Below are 16,385 nucleotides of genomic sequence, written 5' to 3'. Positions count from 1 at the left end.
GATATCCTGCCTGCCCCTCTTTGGATTGTTTGCCTGTATGACTGATCTCCCGTTTTTGACCCTGTTTGCTCGTCGGATTCTGGGTACCCTGCCTGCTCATATTCGGATTTGTTTATTTACCTGACTGATCTCCCGGTTTTGACCTGCCTTAAAATCCGAGTAAAAACTGAACTTTCTCTACACACTGACTGTCTCGTTGTCGTGCTTTTGTGTTCTGCTCTATCCGTAACCGTTACACAGACGGCTTTGCATAGAAACAGCCGGTAGAAATGTCCCTTAAAGATATTTTTTCTTTTATACTTTGAGTATGAATGAGTTTATAGCGTACTTTGTACTTATATAATAAGTCATCATGACCTACCATTAGCATGTTCAAATGGATAGTTAACCTAATTATTAATACAGACATGGGCCTAACATTAACATTGTAACCTATGGAATGATCACCCGGTGAAATGTGTGTACAAGAGCTCTCATCAAATAAAACTAAAAAGGGTTTAACTGATAAAGTATTTAAGTATAACTGATTAATGGAATACAATTACACATTTTTAATTGTTCAGCATCTGTTTGTTATTTAAAGTTAAATTGGTCATTTTTTCCATTTGCCACGAAATGTTTGGGAACTAGGCTAGACTAACTAGACGACTAAGCCTACATGCTAAACATGCTAAACATGGATGAAAAGTGCAGAGTAAAGTAGTGATCCGTTTCGATGGGATATTTCCCCTTTATTCCCAGTATTCAGCTGCAGAAATAGTTTTCAACAGTTCCAATAGCCTAACTAAGGGAATTCTGAGAATAAAGTGAAGAAGTAGCCAATTACCTACTTGCATTAGTTTATTTATTTAGATGCTATATTTGTTGAAGACAGTAGGTCTATCATCATGGATCCTCAATTTCCCAAGTTAACATCTGTGCGCAAAATTACTAGCAAAGCATGTCACGCAGCCCGTGAACTACAGGACTTTTATCATCTTTATCCACCTCACTTCCTGGCTGCTGGCGGCCCGCCGTATTATCAGAAGACTTGACTGTGAATCATTGACAAGATTCAATCTTGTGGTAAGTCTGAAGAAGTTTCTTAACGTCAGCAACTCAGTTGAATCTGCCGGTCACAGCATCCCTTGTTAATGTGACTTGGACAGTGAATCTTTTTTTGTATCATAAAATAAAGTCCCTGCGTCCCAGATAACCGCTACACCAAGCTAGGCTAGCTATGTTCGCCCCCTCAACATGATGTCTAATGTTATGATATTAGCTAGGTTAATACAAACCCCAAATACCGTGTTTGTAGGTTATGTTAGAGGAGAAAGACCATCATGGCTTATTGTCAATCGCTAAATACATAGCGTACGCCTAGCCAGCTGTCGAGACCACTGACATGTTTGAGTGACGTGGAAATAAGCGACAGCTCGCACCGCAAGTACCTCAGCTGTAAGTTGTTTAAATGTAACATCTAAAGTTATCAACAGTTACATTCAGCATGTTTCATTCCCGAATCTCCAAATATTTTCCCAAAAGTGTCTGTGAAAATGGAATCTGTTTTTTGACACTAGGGAGTAAAGAGCCTTTTTTTGGAATGACAATGCTACTGTTTATATCTGTCGGGTAATGTTCTCTTATTCTCGCCTCCCTAGAACATGTGTGAGAAGCAAGCTCACTCTTTCTTGCCTGAGTACTCACAATGGGGTCACTCTTTTTCCCACCTCTCCGAAGTGGACGAGGAGAGGTAAGAACAACTTGCAAGTTGCCCAGTAAGGTACATCAATGAATGTAAACCATTTCAAAATCATTTCAAAAATGTAATGTCTAATGTATGATTGGTTGACAGGATCTATATGGATTACAATGCCACCACCCCTATGGACTCAGAGGTTGCAGAGGCAGTCACTGTTGCAATAAGGGAGGCTTGGGCAAACCCCAGCAGCAGCTACCTTCCAGGTGCTTTTCCCCCCGATCGCTGCAGGTTGTCTGTATGTGGCTTTGGATAAAAGCGTCTGCTAAATACCAGTCTTTACATTGCAAACATTTTCAAAAGTAGCCTCTTGACCATTTTTCTTCTAACAATGCGAAGTGCATCTTCCTCCATAACAAACAATCTACATCTGGATATCTGTATTGGTAGAACGAAACACAGCATACCTTTTTTTTTTTTTTTGCACACACTAGCAACACTCAAGCACACCAACACCCAAGCATACCATGTTACCAAAACATTTTCAACATTCTCCCGTGACCACCCAATACGAATCAGAGACCATTCTATTCAATAACTAAGAATACATCCCTGTGTTTAACTGTCCAGTCCTGTCTTGTCTGTTCTTCGTCCCGTCTCACTCCCTGCCTGTTTGTCTGCCTCTCCGTCTTACCTATTGTCCGTCTGTCACCTTGTCGCGTCTCATGTGTTCAATTTTACACTTTAAATGTGGTGCTATGGGGATTCAGGGTCTCACTAAAAATAGTTACGGTAGGACAACATGTAAATATGAAGTGAATGTAAATCCTGATTATATTGTATTGCATTGGAATAAAATTTGCTATATTAAAAATAAAGTTGTCCTCCGAAGAGGGGGGGTGGTGGTGAAAAAAACAAAAAAAACACAGCATACCTTTTGATTAGAAAGCCTTTCGATCAACCAGACCTCTAGAGTTAAGTGTTAATGCAATGTGTTTGGGGAAATTGCATTATTTACGCATAGAATGTGTGTGGAATATCAGGTCTGATCACAGTTGAGACAATAAGCATGTGTATGCACACAACCAGTATATGCAGTAATAGCAGGGCAATACACATGGGTGCGATGCCATTGTTTGATATGCAGGCAGTGATATCTGCATACTGATAGTATGTTAATGCAAGGTGTGAAAGGTGTGTTTGTCCCACTGGCTACATTCTTAAAATTGTTAAGGCTACAGACTTTCATGTTTTGCTGTATAGCCTTTATACTGTCTAATTTGTTGTTCACATCAGTCTAAGTCTAAGTTTCGGGTCTAGGTGTGAAGGCAAGGGATATAATTAACCAGGCCAGAGAGAGTGTCTCCAGAATGGTTGGAGGAAAACCAGAGGATATCATCTTCACATCAGGGGGAACTGAGGTATGCAAGAGACATTTGTGTGTGTGTCACTGAGTGCCCTTAAACCTTCACTGGACGCTGTGCTGTAGTGTTTCATTTTGCTGTCTTGTATTCCTTTGTGATTCTACTTTGAGCTCTCTATCTCAGTTTATTTTCACAAATCCCTTTTTATCCTGTTTATAACACATCCACTGCCACTGTTTCATTGTCTCTTACATTTTCAGGTTCTCCCTCTGTCCCCCTTTATGTCTGTCTGTCCTGTTATCTGTATGTCACACACCGACATGCTCTCTTGCTCTGTCACTTTCAGGCGAATAACCTTGTGCTCCACACAGCGGTGAAGCATTTCTGGCAAAGCCGTGAGACAGAGGAGAGGGAGGGGCTAAACAGTTCCCAACAAAACGGCAGAGCCATCCTGCCTCACCTTGTCATCTCTAATGTAGAGCACGACTCCATCCGACTGACGGCTGAGCACCTACAGAAGGAGGGCAGGGCAGGTAGGACAGCCAGTCTCCAGCCAGTACTCCCATTTAACACTTTGTGGGTCAGTACAGAAGGGCACTTTACCTGCCTAAACATTGCAAAGTGTTGTCTCACTACCTCCTGTAGTGTTTAATAAGGATCTATTTATCTATGTGTAAGCACTCCCCATGCATTGTTCTCCTATTGGTTATTCGCCATGCGCATGTATACTTTTAATGCAGAACCTCAAGTAAACCAAGTGATGTTTCACGTGTGAACTTAATCTCCGAGTGAGCCTGATTATTTTATTAATAAGTTGTCGCATAGACACGACAAATTGGCGACGAGAAATCTACGAACCTAACAAGCAAATGGAGTTTTAAAGTTCATGGAATGAGAAGTCGAATGGAGGGAAGGAGAGTGAAAACGAACAACAGCACTAGAGGAGTAGCAAGGCTAATCAAGGATGCGTGAGTAAACGTGAATAGCTCACATTAAACGACACTTAAACGGTAAATATCAGACTGAAGATGGCTTACGTTGGAAAGGTAGACGAGTTTGATAGTGCTAATGAAGACTGGGAAGCGTACATGGAAAGAGTGGAATTGTATTGTGATGCCAATGATGTGGAGGAAGATAAGAAAGTTTCCGTTCTGCTCAGTCTAATTGGAGCTAAGACGTACAATCTCCTACGCAACCTAGTTAGCCCAGCCAAACCGTCCAGCAAGACATTCGATGATATTCAGAAGATTTTGCAAAACCATCTAAAGCCTAAACCTCTAGTGATAGCTGAAAGATTCAGATTCCATAAAAGGAATCAAGCAAAGGATGAAAGCATTTCTGACTACATGGCCGAACTGCGCAAACTTTCACAAGATTGCGATTTCAAAGATTGGCTTTCTGATGCATTAAGGGACAGACTAGTATGTGGCATACATTGCTCAAGCACAGTAAAGAGGCTCCTGTCAGAAAAGGACTTGGACTTAGAAAAAGCACTGGCTATTGCAATTGCAATGGAAACAGCAGCTAAGGATGCATCAGAATTACGAAAGGAAAGCGTTGAAAATGAAATGCATAAAATGTCCATAAATAACACAAAAGGGCAGAATTGTTACAGATGTGGAAAATCCTCTCATGACGCAAATGACTGTTGGTTCAAAGACAAGACCTGCAGAAAATGCCACAAACAAGGTCACATAGAAAGAGTGTGTAAATCAGACAAAAAGCACAGCCAAAGAGAAACAACTGACAAAAACAAAAGTTTCAGGCAAAAAGCAAAGCACATGCACAACGTGACAGAATATGGAAAATCTGATAATACAGATAGTGATGAAGAAGACCTGTCATGCTTAGAACTGCACAACATCACAGAAGCAGATAGGAAAATTATATGGATAACAACAGAAGTGTCCGGAGTAAAGTTGAAAATGGAGCTGGACACTTTGTCCATAATCTCTGAAGCTGACTACAAAAGACTGTTTTCCAAGCTACAGCTAGAAAAGACCCCAGTGATGTTAAAAACATACACTGGTGAGAGAGTGTCTCCTAAAGGAAAACTTAAAGTGGATGTGACTTATGGTGACAAAACACACAAGTTGGAGCTCTATGTGTTGAAAAATGGAGGACCAGCTCTTTTTGGGCGAGAGTGGTTAAGAAAAATCCAGATTGATTGGCATGCAATTAAAGCCCTCAACATATCTCCAAGCCTCAAGAGCCACAACTGTAGCTCTAAACAAAGACTGTCTCAGCTCTTAGAAGAGCATGCAAAAGTGTTCGAGAAAGGCATTGGCAAGCTGAAACACATTACAGCAAAGATTGAATTGGATGACAATGCGACACCGAGATTTCACAAGGCACGTCCAGTGCCATATGCACTGCGTCCGAAAATTGATGCAGAACTTCTGAACCTGGAGGAATCTAACATTCTCTCCAAGGTTGACTGGAGCGACTGGGCTACACCCATTGTTCCAGTGATTAAAAAAGGGAAAAGTGGAGGTGTTCGCATATGTGGTGATTTCAAGGTGACCATTAATCCGGTGCTGCGTACTGTACAGTATCCTCTACCACGAATCGAAGACATCTTCTCATCACTAGCTGGAGGGGAGAAGTTTTCGAAAATTGACCTGTCTCAGGCCTACCTTCAGATGGAAGTGGAGGAATCGAGTAGGAAGTTGCTAACCATCAACACGCACAAGGGACTGTACCAGTATAATAGGCTTGTATTTGGCGTCGCATCAGCTCCAGCCATCTGGCAAAGAGCGATGGAGCAAGTACTTCAAGATATACCAAGAACACAGTGTTATCTCGATGACATCTTGATCACAGGAAAGAATGATGAAGAACATCTCCAAAACCTCAGCATAGTGCTCAAAAGACTAAGTGACTATGGCCTAAGGGCGAAGAGAGAAAAATGCGAGTTTTTCAAGAGTGAGATATCATATTGTGGTCACGTCATTGACAGATTTGGCTTACATAAATCACAAGACAAAGTGGAAGCGGTGCTAAAAGCCCCCAGACCAGAAAATGTGTCACAGCTAAGATCATATTTGGGCCTGGTCAACTATTACCACAAGTTTCTACCAAACCTTGCTTCAGTAGTGCATCCACTGAACACACTGCTACAGCTGGGAGCCAAATGGGAGTGGTCAGAAAAATGTGAAAAAGCTTTCAAGGAAACAAAAAGACTAATAACTTCTGATAAGCTACTTACCCATTATGATCCATCACGGCCCATACGCCTGGCCTGCGATGCATCCCCTTATGGCATTGGTGCCGTACTGTCACACACCATGGTTGATGGGTCTGAGCGTCCAATTGCATACGCGTCAAGGTCTCTGACAAGTGCTGAGCGCAATTATGCACAGATCGACAGGGAGGCCCTTAGCCTAGTGTGGGGCATAAAGAAGTTTCACCACTACCTTTTCGGCCAAAGGTTCACGCTAGTGACAGACCACCAGCCTCTGGTATCCATCTTCAACCCTAGGAAAGGAGTCCCAGTGATGTCAGCCACCCGACTGCAACGATGGGCGCTGTTCCTGGGAGCTCACTCATATGATATCGAGTTCAAGGGTACGAAGCAACACTGTAATGCTGATGGCTTGTCACGCCTCCCACTGTTGACAACTGAGGAGGAAAAGCCTACAGCTGGAGATCCAGCAGAAGTGTTCCATACAACGTTGGTGGAACAGCTACCAGTGACAAACTCTGAGATTCAGAGAGAAACACATAAAGATCCTACACTATCAAAAGTGTATGACATCACAGTACAAGGTTGGCCAGCACATGGAAATGCCATGTTTCCTGACTTTTCAATGAGACGTGACCAGCTCTCTGTTTGCCAGCGAACTCTGATGTGTGGATCACGTGTAATAATACCTTCCAAGCTTCGCGGTAGAGTGTTGGAAAATCTACACGGAGGTCACCTTGGCACTGTTAAAATGAAAAGCCTTGCTCGCAGTTACGTATGGTGGCCAGGAATTGATAGACAGATTGAGGATATCACCAAGACCTGTGCAGGATGCCACAATGTTCAGAATGCGCCCCCACCGGCACCCTTACACCCGTGGGAGTGGCCGTCGGCACCCTGGCAGAGAGTGCATATTGATTTTGCTGGGCCATTCATGAACTCCATGTTCTTAATAGCTGTGGACGCCCACTCAAAATGGCCAGAGGTAATACAAATGAAATCCACAACCTCAGAAAGGACTATTTCTGTACTAAGGAACATCTTTTCCAGGAATGGCATACCTGAGCACATTGTGAGCGATAATGGTCCACAGTTTACTTCAGACGAGTTTACACTTTTCATGAAGATGAATGGCATCAAGCATTTCAAGTCAGCTCCACACCACCCTGCAACAAATGGGTTGGCAGAACGGTTTGTTCAAACCTTTAAGAAGTCAATCAAAGCCATGGCAAAGGAAACCGTCACCCTTCAGCATAAAGTGGACAATTTTCTTTTTGTGTATCGGAACTCTGTCCATTCAACAACAAATCAAACTCCGGCAATGCTGTTTATGAACAGGCCTTTGAGATCTCGCATTGACCTCCTTAAACCTAACTTGCGGAGGGAAGTGCAGAACAAACAATTCAACACATTGTCAAGTGAGGCAGCAAGGAGCTTTGATGTTGGACAGCAAGTTCTGGCACGTGACTATCGAGAAAACAAGTGGACACTGGGACGGATTGTGACAAGAAATGGACCACTGATGTACGAGGTGGATGTTGGAGAGCAGACATGGAGACGTCATGTCGATCAGTTGCTGAACGTGCAGCCAAACAGTACCTCTGAGCTGCCTGCATCCAACCAACAAGACCCAACACCAGACTCGCCATCAAACACACAGCTCATTCCTGTTCATGACACGCCAAAGACTATGACGCCGGCAAAGGAAAGTGTGTCCCCAGAGAAGACACCACAGGGTCCAAGGCGTTACCCGGAAAGAACCAGGGCACCACCTAAAAGACTGGAGTTGTAATGAGTTGTCTTTATTTACAGGTGGCTGTAACAAAGTTATGGACTGTTCTTAAAAACAAAAGAAAAAAAAAAAAAAAATGTACTAATGCAACCACTGTTCAATTTCAAACAGGATCTGTAAAGCAGAATGTTTTGTTGTATTTTTGCACATTTAATTGTGTAGTGTTAATCTAAAAAGGGAGGAGTGTAGTGTTTAATAAGGATCTATTTATCTATGTGTAAGCACTCCCCATGCATTGTTCTCCTATTGGTTATTCGCCATGCGCATGTATACTTTTAATGCAGAACCTCAAGTAAACCAAGTGATGTTTCACTTGTGAACTTAATCTCCGAGTGAGCCTGATTATTTTATTAATAAATTGTCGCATAGACACGACACCTCCCAATACTATTAACATGTATATTTAAGTTTACTTAAATGGAATTCTGTGAGTGTTTTGACCTGACATGCACACACACATTTTGTTTATCTCAGTGATATGATCTATAGACAAACCTTTCCATAGATTATTATGTTCTTTTGAAATAGAGTGCATTTGTTGAATTGTATTACAGTAGTTCTGAAGCTTGGCTGGAGGCTTGCTTCAATGAGTTAGAGCAGTTTCCTTTTACATGGCTACAGACTGGTGGGGGTCATGTTTGGATTCTTTCTTTAGGGGTCACATCTGTGGCAGTCTCCAAGGTGACCGGTCGGGTTGAGGTGGAAGATGTGGTTGCTGCGATACGCCCCACAACCTGTCTTGTCTCCGTCATGACTGCCAACAATGAAACTGGGATTATTATGGTGAGAGTGTGCACTACACTGATACAGTATTATACTACATACATGTTGTTTATTCTCGGTGATGGTTGTCAAAACAGCCAATATGTTGGCCACCCTTTACAGATTGAAAAAAACATCCTATCTGTTTTCCTCTGTGGCTCTGAAAGTATGTGAGAGGTCGCAGTCAATGGTTGGCTTAGCCTCTCATTTAACGTCTTGTTTGAATTCCAAGCTTAAGACAACAGTTGCATGGAACCTTGAGATGAATTTAGGGAGAGGGTCTTCAAGAATATCTGTGTTTTACTGTAGTTATATGAGCAGGGAGTTCTAACTCTGTCTTACTCTGTTTTCTCAGCCAATCAAGGAGATCTGTCAGAGGGTGAGAGCTGTCAATAAACAGAGACCTCTTCCCAGAATCCTCGTCCATACAGATGCAGCCCAGGCCATTGGGAAGATCAGAGTAGATGCTTGTGACATGGGAGTGGATTACCTGACAATAGTGGGACACAAGGTTTCTCCCTGTTATTTGTTCCATCATTTTTTGTTGTCCCCTACTCATCATTTGAATAAGACTACCTGTGGTAGAAGCCATTATGCAAATGTATTGTCTCTTGTGACATGTTTTGTTAGTCACATATAGCCTCTGCAGTCATTTAATGTTACGGCCTGTGTTGCTAGCCCTACACAGTGCAACTGTTACATTATACGTATTCAACGTAGTGTAAATCATAATGTAACATAAACTGCTGTTTTTCTTGTGACATATTTGCAAATATTTGAACAATTAGGCTAACCTGTTTAGTAAACATCTCCAGTACATACACCTGTGCATTTACTTTTACGTTGTACGTCACCAGTTAAACTGTTGGTGCTAACCTGAGGCGGTCCTTTGTGTGTAGTTCTATGGACCTCGAGTTGGAGCACTCTATGTGAATGGACCTGGTACCACCTCTCCTCTCTACCCCATTTTCTTTGGTGGAGGCCAGGAGCGCAACTTCAGGCCAGGGTGTGTTTATTTTTTATTTTTTCAAATGGCTGTATAATCTACCATTTTAACAAATTGAATGGTATCAAAGGTGTATAATGTGGGAAAATGGTCTGTTTTCTAGGACTGAAAATACTCAAATGATTGCTGGTCTAGGAAAGGTAAGACTGCTACTTGTTTCTCAGCAGGACTACTTGTAGTATAAAGCATCAGTTCTGTTTGTACCACAAGTGTGTTTAATAATATCTATACTGACACTGTGTCTGCACTGTAGTTAATAGTTATTTTGTATTTAAGTAGCTGAGTAATTGCATTTGTTGACTGTGTTGGTATGGTGTATAATGTGTTTAATTATGAATGTTTAATTATGGTAGAATAATCCAAACAATTACAGCATATGCTTTGTGATGACAAGGTCAAGGGTGTGATCAAGAGAGTTGGCCTCTGTACATGCTGTATTAGGCTGAAGGTAGTAGTGCAATTAGTTTTTCTAGTTGAAGTTGAAATCCCCTGATATAAGACATTCAAAATCTGTTCAAATTACGGACAATAGTTATCTTAGCTCATCAAGAAAAACTTTAGTCGAGTGATTTGGAGGCCTGTAATTGAAATATATAGTCACTAAATTATGAAAATGATGAAAAGATTCTCTGAATAGTGTGACTATTTACCTCCTTTTCTGTCTGTTCTGACAGTTCTCATAACAGTAAAGTTTGGAGGAGCTCATTCAATGAGGGTAGCAGCACCACTTGCTTGATCCAACCATTTTTCAGTTAAAAGTAGAAAATCAAGTTTGGGTGTGAAAATAAGATCAATGAAAAAGGGTCTAATGTTCAAATGGGCTAACTTTACAGTAAGTATAGAGGGTTTAAAATAGTATGGTTGATATACCTCATGCTTTTAATTAGAAACATTAAGAGCTTTCTATAAAAATGTTTTTTGGTTATTTTACTGACTAGGACAGGTATAGGTATGTGAGCACACAGTGCCCTGACTTGAGCCTAGAGTTTTATATAATATAAAAAAACATACAATTTCAACTTCAAGCTTGAATCAGTAGCCAAAAGACACCTTAATAACAAAAGAGTGTCATTATCAGTGTCATAAATCCACTTTGTCCACATCTTTGAATGGCACCATATTCTTAGCTAGATAGAATGTGACAGCCTCCGTCACCTCTTTCCATTGTTTGCTGCTTTGATCTTATTTTCCCGACTGCCCTAATGGCATTGGTCAATGATAACTGTTGACGTTTCGGGACCTCGTGAGATATAGATGAGTGAACCACTCATGGTATGTTCTTTTGGATGCTTCCTATTAAGGTGGTTGAGTAGATTTTTGCCGACTGTTGCCTGACAAATTTTGCCCATTGCCCGATTTTTGTGCCAGACATGGCTGCTTTTGGAAGGCAACATGTAAACATCCCTTCTCCATCTACATGTCTGATAGATACGACAGCTTTGCAGGATCCAGTTAAGTAAAATGTCAATATCTGCGAACTTCACGAACTTTGTTAGCTAAACACAAGAACACGAAAAAGAAAAGAATGGAAATGACAGAAAAATGAACAGTCAAGCAGGAGCAGTGTGAAAAGTGTCATACTCGCTTGAGAGCAGGAAGTGGAGACAGGAAGTGATAGGTGAAAATCACCCTAGTTACCTCAGGACTCCGGAGCTGCATATAAGTATATTTATTAGACAGACAACAATTGCAATCGGGCTCACTCCCAGCACAAGGCTGAAAGTGAAGCAATGATAAACACATCGCACAAGGTTTATATAGACAGAAGTTGAGCGTTCAGCAGGGATAATCACGTGGTGGATTTCTCACGTCCGAGGCAAGGATGGAAGTTTTGCAAGGTCGGAAGAAGCACAGTTCGACCCTTCTTATCACTTCTGGTCTAAACATGCTCTTGTACATATGCAGACTAAGTGGCACCTAATAATCTTAGTTACACACACGCAGAAAAGCCATGTTCCTGCTTTCATAAGCACATGATTCATACAAGGAATATATTAATACAAAGCACTTGATTATTATATTCTTAAGTCATTAACAGTGTTTGGAAATTATCTCCATCAGGAAGAATATACATTAATTGAGACTGTATTTATTTTTCCTTAGATATGAATTCAAGTTCATGGGTTGATCCTACTGCAGTATGCAGCCTTATTAGGTATTGGGAATATTTCCCTAGCCTCACGTTCCTATTATAATCCATCTCCTTTATTCTCTGATGTCTTTTCAACCTTGCTCAGCAGTGCAAGGGGCAGGTATCCTGTGTCAAATTAAACGTTCTTTGTGTGTGTGTGCATATGTGTATCTTGTGTCCCACAGGCTGCAGAGCTGGTGAACACACACCTGTCAGAGTATGAAACACATCTCAGCGACATCAGATGCTACCTGGAGGAGAGACTATTGGTGCGTTCAGCCTCTCTGTGTGTGTTCAGTCAAGTTAACTAAACTTTGAGCTATGTTTAATGTGGCAGGACCAACCGTAAATGCAGCTGCAGTTTAAACGTTTTTGAAATAAACATTGGTTAACATGGCTTTGCTTGATAATTTGCTTCCTTTGTAGTAGAGAGGATTTCTACTTAATTTCTAGATACTGTTAAGTTTAAATTAAACTGCGTGTTGGTTTACAGAGAAATCAGAGTAACGGACCGCCACACGTAGCAATTGGTTTGATACAGTTGAGTTTACTGGCTTTAAGATTGGACAAGATTCAGTCGGAGATGCAGAGTTCACAACAGCTCTGTCACCCACGGCTGGAGAAGGCGTTCTGAATTTTACATGTGATCATATTAGTTTATAAGTCCAGTCTTCACTGAGGGCCTCCAGGTACGCCTCTGTGACTTGCATGTTTCAGTCGTCATTTCTGGCCTGACAATTAAGTTTCTGTGAGTCTCCACTCCCTTCCTACAGATAGTTTCCCTATCTCATCTGTCTCCTGCCCAGGCTGCCCTACGACCTTGGAATTTATGTCACTGGTCATCCTAAACTTGAAAGCATGTGCTTTGAATGTTATCTTAGGCCCCTCTGTCTGAAACCTGTTTTCCAACTGCCTTTACTGGTTAAATGGGCATACATTGTTAATAGAAATAAAATGTTAATAAATTCATACCTAAACTGAATTTATCTTACAATACTTGGCACATTTGATAGTACTATAAAAAAAAACGTAGTTTCTTTCACCACTTCTAACTTATAGCTTTGTTTAGTCTTCTGTAAATCTATGCTCTTATTCACCTCTACACCCCTCTTGCTTTTAGGCTGCGTTTGGGGCAGATAAAATCCGCTTCAACAGTCATTTCCCTGGTTCGGACAACCTTCCAAACACGTGCAACGTATCCATCCTGGGTCCAAGGCTTGTGGGTAAGTTGGGGTGGGGGGCACAATTGTAAACTCTCTTGGAGTTCAGTTGACCTGGTGGTAACACCACTGAAAGCACAGGTCAGTTGTAATGAATGCCCCCTTTGTGAAAACCTTTTGATAAAAGGCTCAGCTAAATGAAAATAACATCAATGTACGGCTGAAGTGATGGGTTGTAGTCATTTAAATTTTTCAGTTACGGCTGAGACTTTCACTTCTGAGTTTTCCAAATACAAATAAGGAGCACTTGACACCTGACAACTCAACTCGATACATATGAGAGTTCTGTGGTGGCATTGGAAGTCTGCATGAGAAGTGGGTCAAGCCCTGACCCCCAGGTCGCGTGTTTGACACAGGGCCGGTGTGAATTAATTATGTGCTCTAGGTCGCCGGGTGTTGGCGACCTGCAGGAGATTGCTGGCTAGCGTCGGAGCCGCGTGCCACTCGGGCCAAGTTGATCGGTGAGTGTTTTTTTAGGGGGAACTTTCTATACGCTCATTTTCTTCAGGATGTGACTACAGTTGTGGAGTCGAGATGTTTTCTCTGTCAGTTAATGCTTTTTTTTTTTTGTTGTTGCTAGTTTTGTGATCATGTTAGGAATAATTGTAATAGTATTTTATGTTTTTTTTGTGTGTGTCTCCACCTTAAGGCCTTCCCGTATCCTGCTGAGCTGTGGAGTGCCTTATGACGCAGCCAGCAATGCACTACGTCTGAGTGTTGGGCGAAGCACCTCGCGAGAGGACGTGGACATAGTGGTGGAGGACCTTAAGGAGACAACAGAAGTGCTGGAAAGAATGAACTAGTGATGTTGCAACATGAGGGAGAGAATTTCTGTGCAATAGCACAAATCCATTGATCAGGGACCTTACTGTAATGATCAATTGAGCTGTATGTTTTTCCTTTCAAAATAATTTTTAAATAGATAAGAGAATATTTAATTTTGGCTTTAGTACTATTAATTGAGGATTCAGTTTAGTCCTTGGTTCTCTCAAGGGAGCAACTACCATGCTGGGAGCCAAGTGGAGCAAATAACCTGACTAAAATAAGTCTACTTCATTTCTGATCTTAGTCATGCATTTTTAAGGGGTTTCCCCCCACCATTACCCAAGTGCTTTTAAACACTACTAAATGGTTATAGCACATGGGATTGCCAAGTGGCAGATTAACATGTGCACACACGCAACATGAAATTCTGCATTCAACCTTCCTGTGAAAGAATGAAACTCTGGGTAAACGTGCATAGCATCTCAAAACTGCTGCCACACGTGAAACCTAATTTGTGAGTGAATGCTAGACCACAAACCCCGCCAGCCTGAACGTTAATAATGAATTCTTCGGAAATATGAATAGAGCCAGTCACAAGTATCAAGTGAAATCAGTGACCTTTTGCTTGGTCTCCTCGCAAGCCAGACTTCTGACTTGTAGCACGTAATGTGGTCCACATTGTACCCTAAAGTGGGTATAGGACCGTTTTAAATAGAATCTAAAGTCAGCTATACTCAAAAATATCTTCTTCCAAAATGCAGTGATCATGTCTTGTTTTATTAAGCTTATTACTGCAGCAGTTTGTTAAATAGAATTTAGCATTTCGGCACACTGATGGAAACCAATGTGTTTTACAGTGATGTGCTCTAAATCTTGTGATGTACATAATGGACACTGCTGCTGATGCACTTCATGAGCAATATGCACCCATGTGATCAGTGCTGCTCTGTGGGCAGATAGTCTGAGGCTGACATTAGCTCTTCCTAGAATGGTCGACAACCAAGCTGTAGATGCTGCAGTTACCTTTCATTATATGCCATATTTATCCCTCACTTGGTAAAACCCAAGGCCAGAGTACTGATTTGGCCGGAGAGGAGGCATCCTTTCTTGGCAAGGACCTTGAAACTAATTTGTTAACTGATTAGTGACCGATTCCATGTTACCTAGTGACTTTCGCACATTAAGTTATGTGGTGGTGTTTCTGGTCCACTCTGCTGATTGTAAAAGTAACAGTGGAACCCAAGATTGGTTGAATTGGTTAGTGAGAAGGCTTTAGTGGACGTTAAAATGGGAGCAGCTGGCTCAACACTCAATCCACATCGTCAGTCTTATCATTGGGGTGACAGCTTTGATTAACAAGAAGGGTGCTCATGAAGCTGATTTCTGATGCTACCATGTCATACAGCCACAGGAACATTCATAACCAGCATCTCAATTCATCAGGTAGGATCAGTTTGATCATGTGAGTACTTTAAAAGGGAGGTGTTCTATGGTTGTACTTGTTGACAGCTGGCCCTACCACCCACTTACCGTTTCGGTAATCTGTATCGTAATCAGTTTGTGTGAATCAGGGTACGACTTTATTAATTGTTAGTTTTTTTTCCTCCTTTTTTCTTGTAAGTAATCATTTAAAAAAATGTCAGGGCTTTTCTATTGCATGCATATTTGGTCATCCTAGTTGATGCAACCATCAGCACATTTCAAATTAATGTTTATTTGGGATTTTGAAAAAAATGTAGTGTCTAAAATGTGTTTTAGTAATGTGTAATATTTTGCTAATTTTGTGTACAAAACCAAGTTTCTTGCACTTGCACTCTTGATATACCCTTAATAGAAACAAATGTGAACTGTGACCACAAAAGACATCTAATTCAACAATACAGTACAAAATCTACTGTTGCAGAAGTGGAAACAGTGGAAACTGTTGGTTACATAATGGTTGTAACCCTGGTAACAGTGGGGTAGTGCGGCACACTGATCTTAAGGTCATTAGTCAGAGCTAAGTGAACTTCAGCTGGTAGCATGCGGTCTCCTCTAACATTACTTGTACTTCCCTCTCTGTTTCAATGTTAATCTGATAATGCTCTGATAGAGCACCATTAAAGTTCCAATGGATCGACCTGACTTTAATCCTCTGTTCTTTTGTAGTTTACACAATTGTGTCCATTCAAATTGGAATAAATATTTAAAACGGTTGTAGAAATAAGGCTTACTGTAATCCCAGCCCCACTCCCTCCACAGCCACCTTCGGCTGCCCTGCCTCTCTGCCTGGTGTTGGAAGGATGACTTCTCCTGTTACTTAAGTTTCCGTGGCACTTGCTGAAGCACCAGTGTGTGTGTGTGTGTGTGTGTGTGTGAGTGAGAGAGAGTGAGTTTGTGTGTGTCTGTGTGTGTCCGGGCACACAAAGCCAAGTGCCGGGCCATGAGCAAGGAAGCCTTTTGTGCCGCTGGGAGCTTCTTTCATTACCTTTCCAGCTCACTGG

The 16,385-nt window shown here is 41.5% G+C and overlaps 1 protein-coding gene across 1 annotated transcript; it reads left to right on the top strand.

Moving 5' to 3' along the window:
• The first annotated feature begins 967 nt into the window (after nucleotides 1–967).
• On the top strand, nucleotides 968–16,026 carry scly (selenocysteine lyase). The gene is made up of 13 exons (XM_012825304.3): nucleotides 968–1,065; nucleotides 1,641–1,732; nucleotides 1,835–1,944; nucleotides 2,999–3,099; nucleotides 3,389–3,575; nucleotides 8,674–8,801; nucleotides 9,136–9,291; nucleotides 9,680–9,786; nucleotides 9,890–9,926; nucleotides 12,103–12,186; nucleotides 13,038–13,140; nucleotides 13,523–13,598; nucleotides 13,787–16,026. Exons 2-13 carry the CDS (start codon nucleotides 1,644–1,646, stop codon nucleotides 13,938–13,940), a joined length of 1,332 nt encoding a protein of 443 aa, XP_012680758.1. The 5' UTR covers nucleotides 968–1,065; nucleotides 1,641–1,643; the 3' UTR covers nucleotides 13,941–16,026.
• The last annotated feature ends 359 nt before the right edge of the window (nucleotides 16,027–16,385 follow it).

This window comes from Clupea harengus, chromosome 10, assembly GCF_900700415.2.
Source record: "Clupea harengus chromosome 10, Ch_v2.0.2, whole genome shotgun sequence".
Classification (NCBI taxonomy): Eukaryota; Metazoa; Chordata; class Actinopteri; order Clupeiformes; family Clupeidae; genus Clupea; species Clupea harengus.
Note: the sequence above shows the minus strand (reverse complement) of the source record. Positions and strands in the feature narration are given on the sequence as shown.

Excerpts from the sequence above, each read along its gene's own strand:
- scly (XM_012825304.3), top strand. The coding sequence starts at position 1,644 with ATGTGTGAGAAGCAAGCTCACTCTTTCTTGCCTGAGTACTCACAATGG. Across the intron at positions 9,927-12,102 it reads TGATTGCTGGTCTAGGAAAG|GCTGCAGAGCTGGTGAACAC; the intron begins GTAAGACTGCTA and ends TGTGTCCCACAG. Across the intron at positions 12,187-13,037 it reads ACCTGGAGGAGAGACTATTG|GCTGCGTTTGGGGCAGATAA; the intron begins GTGCGTTCAGCC and ends TCTTGCTTTTAG.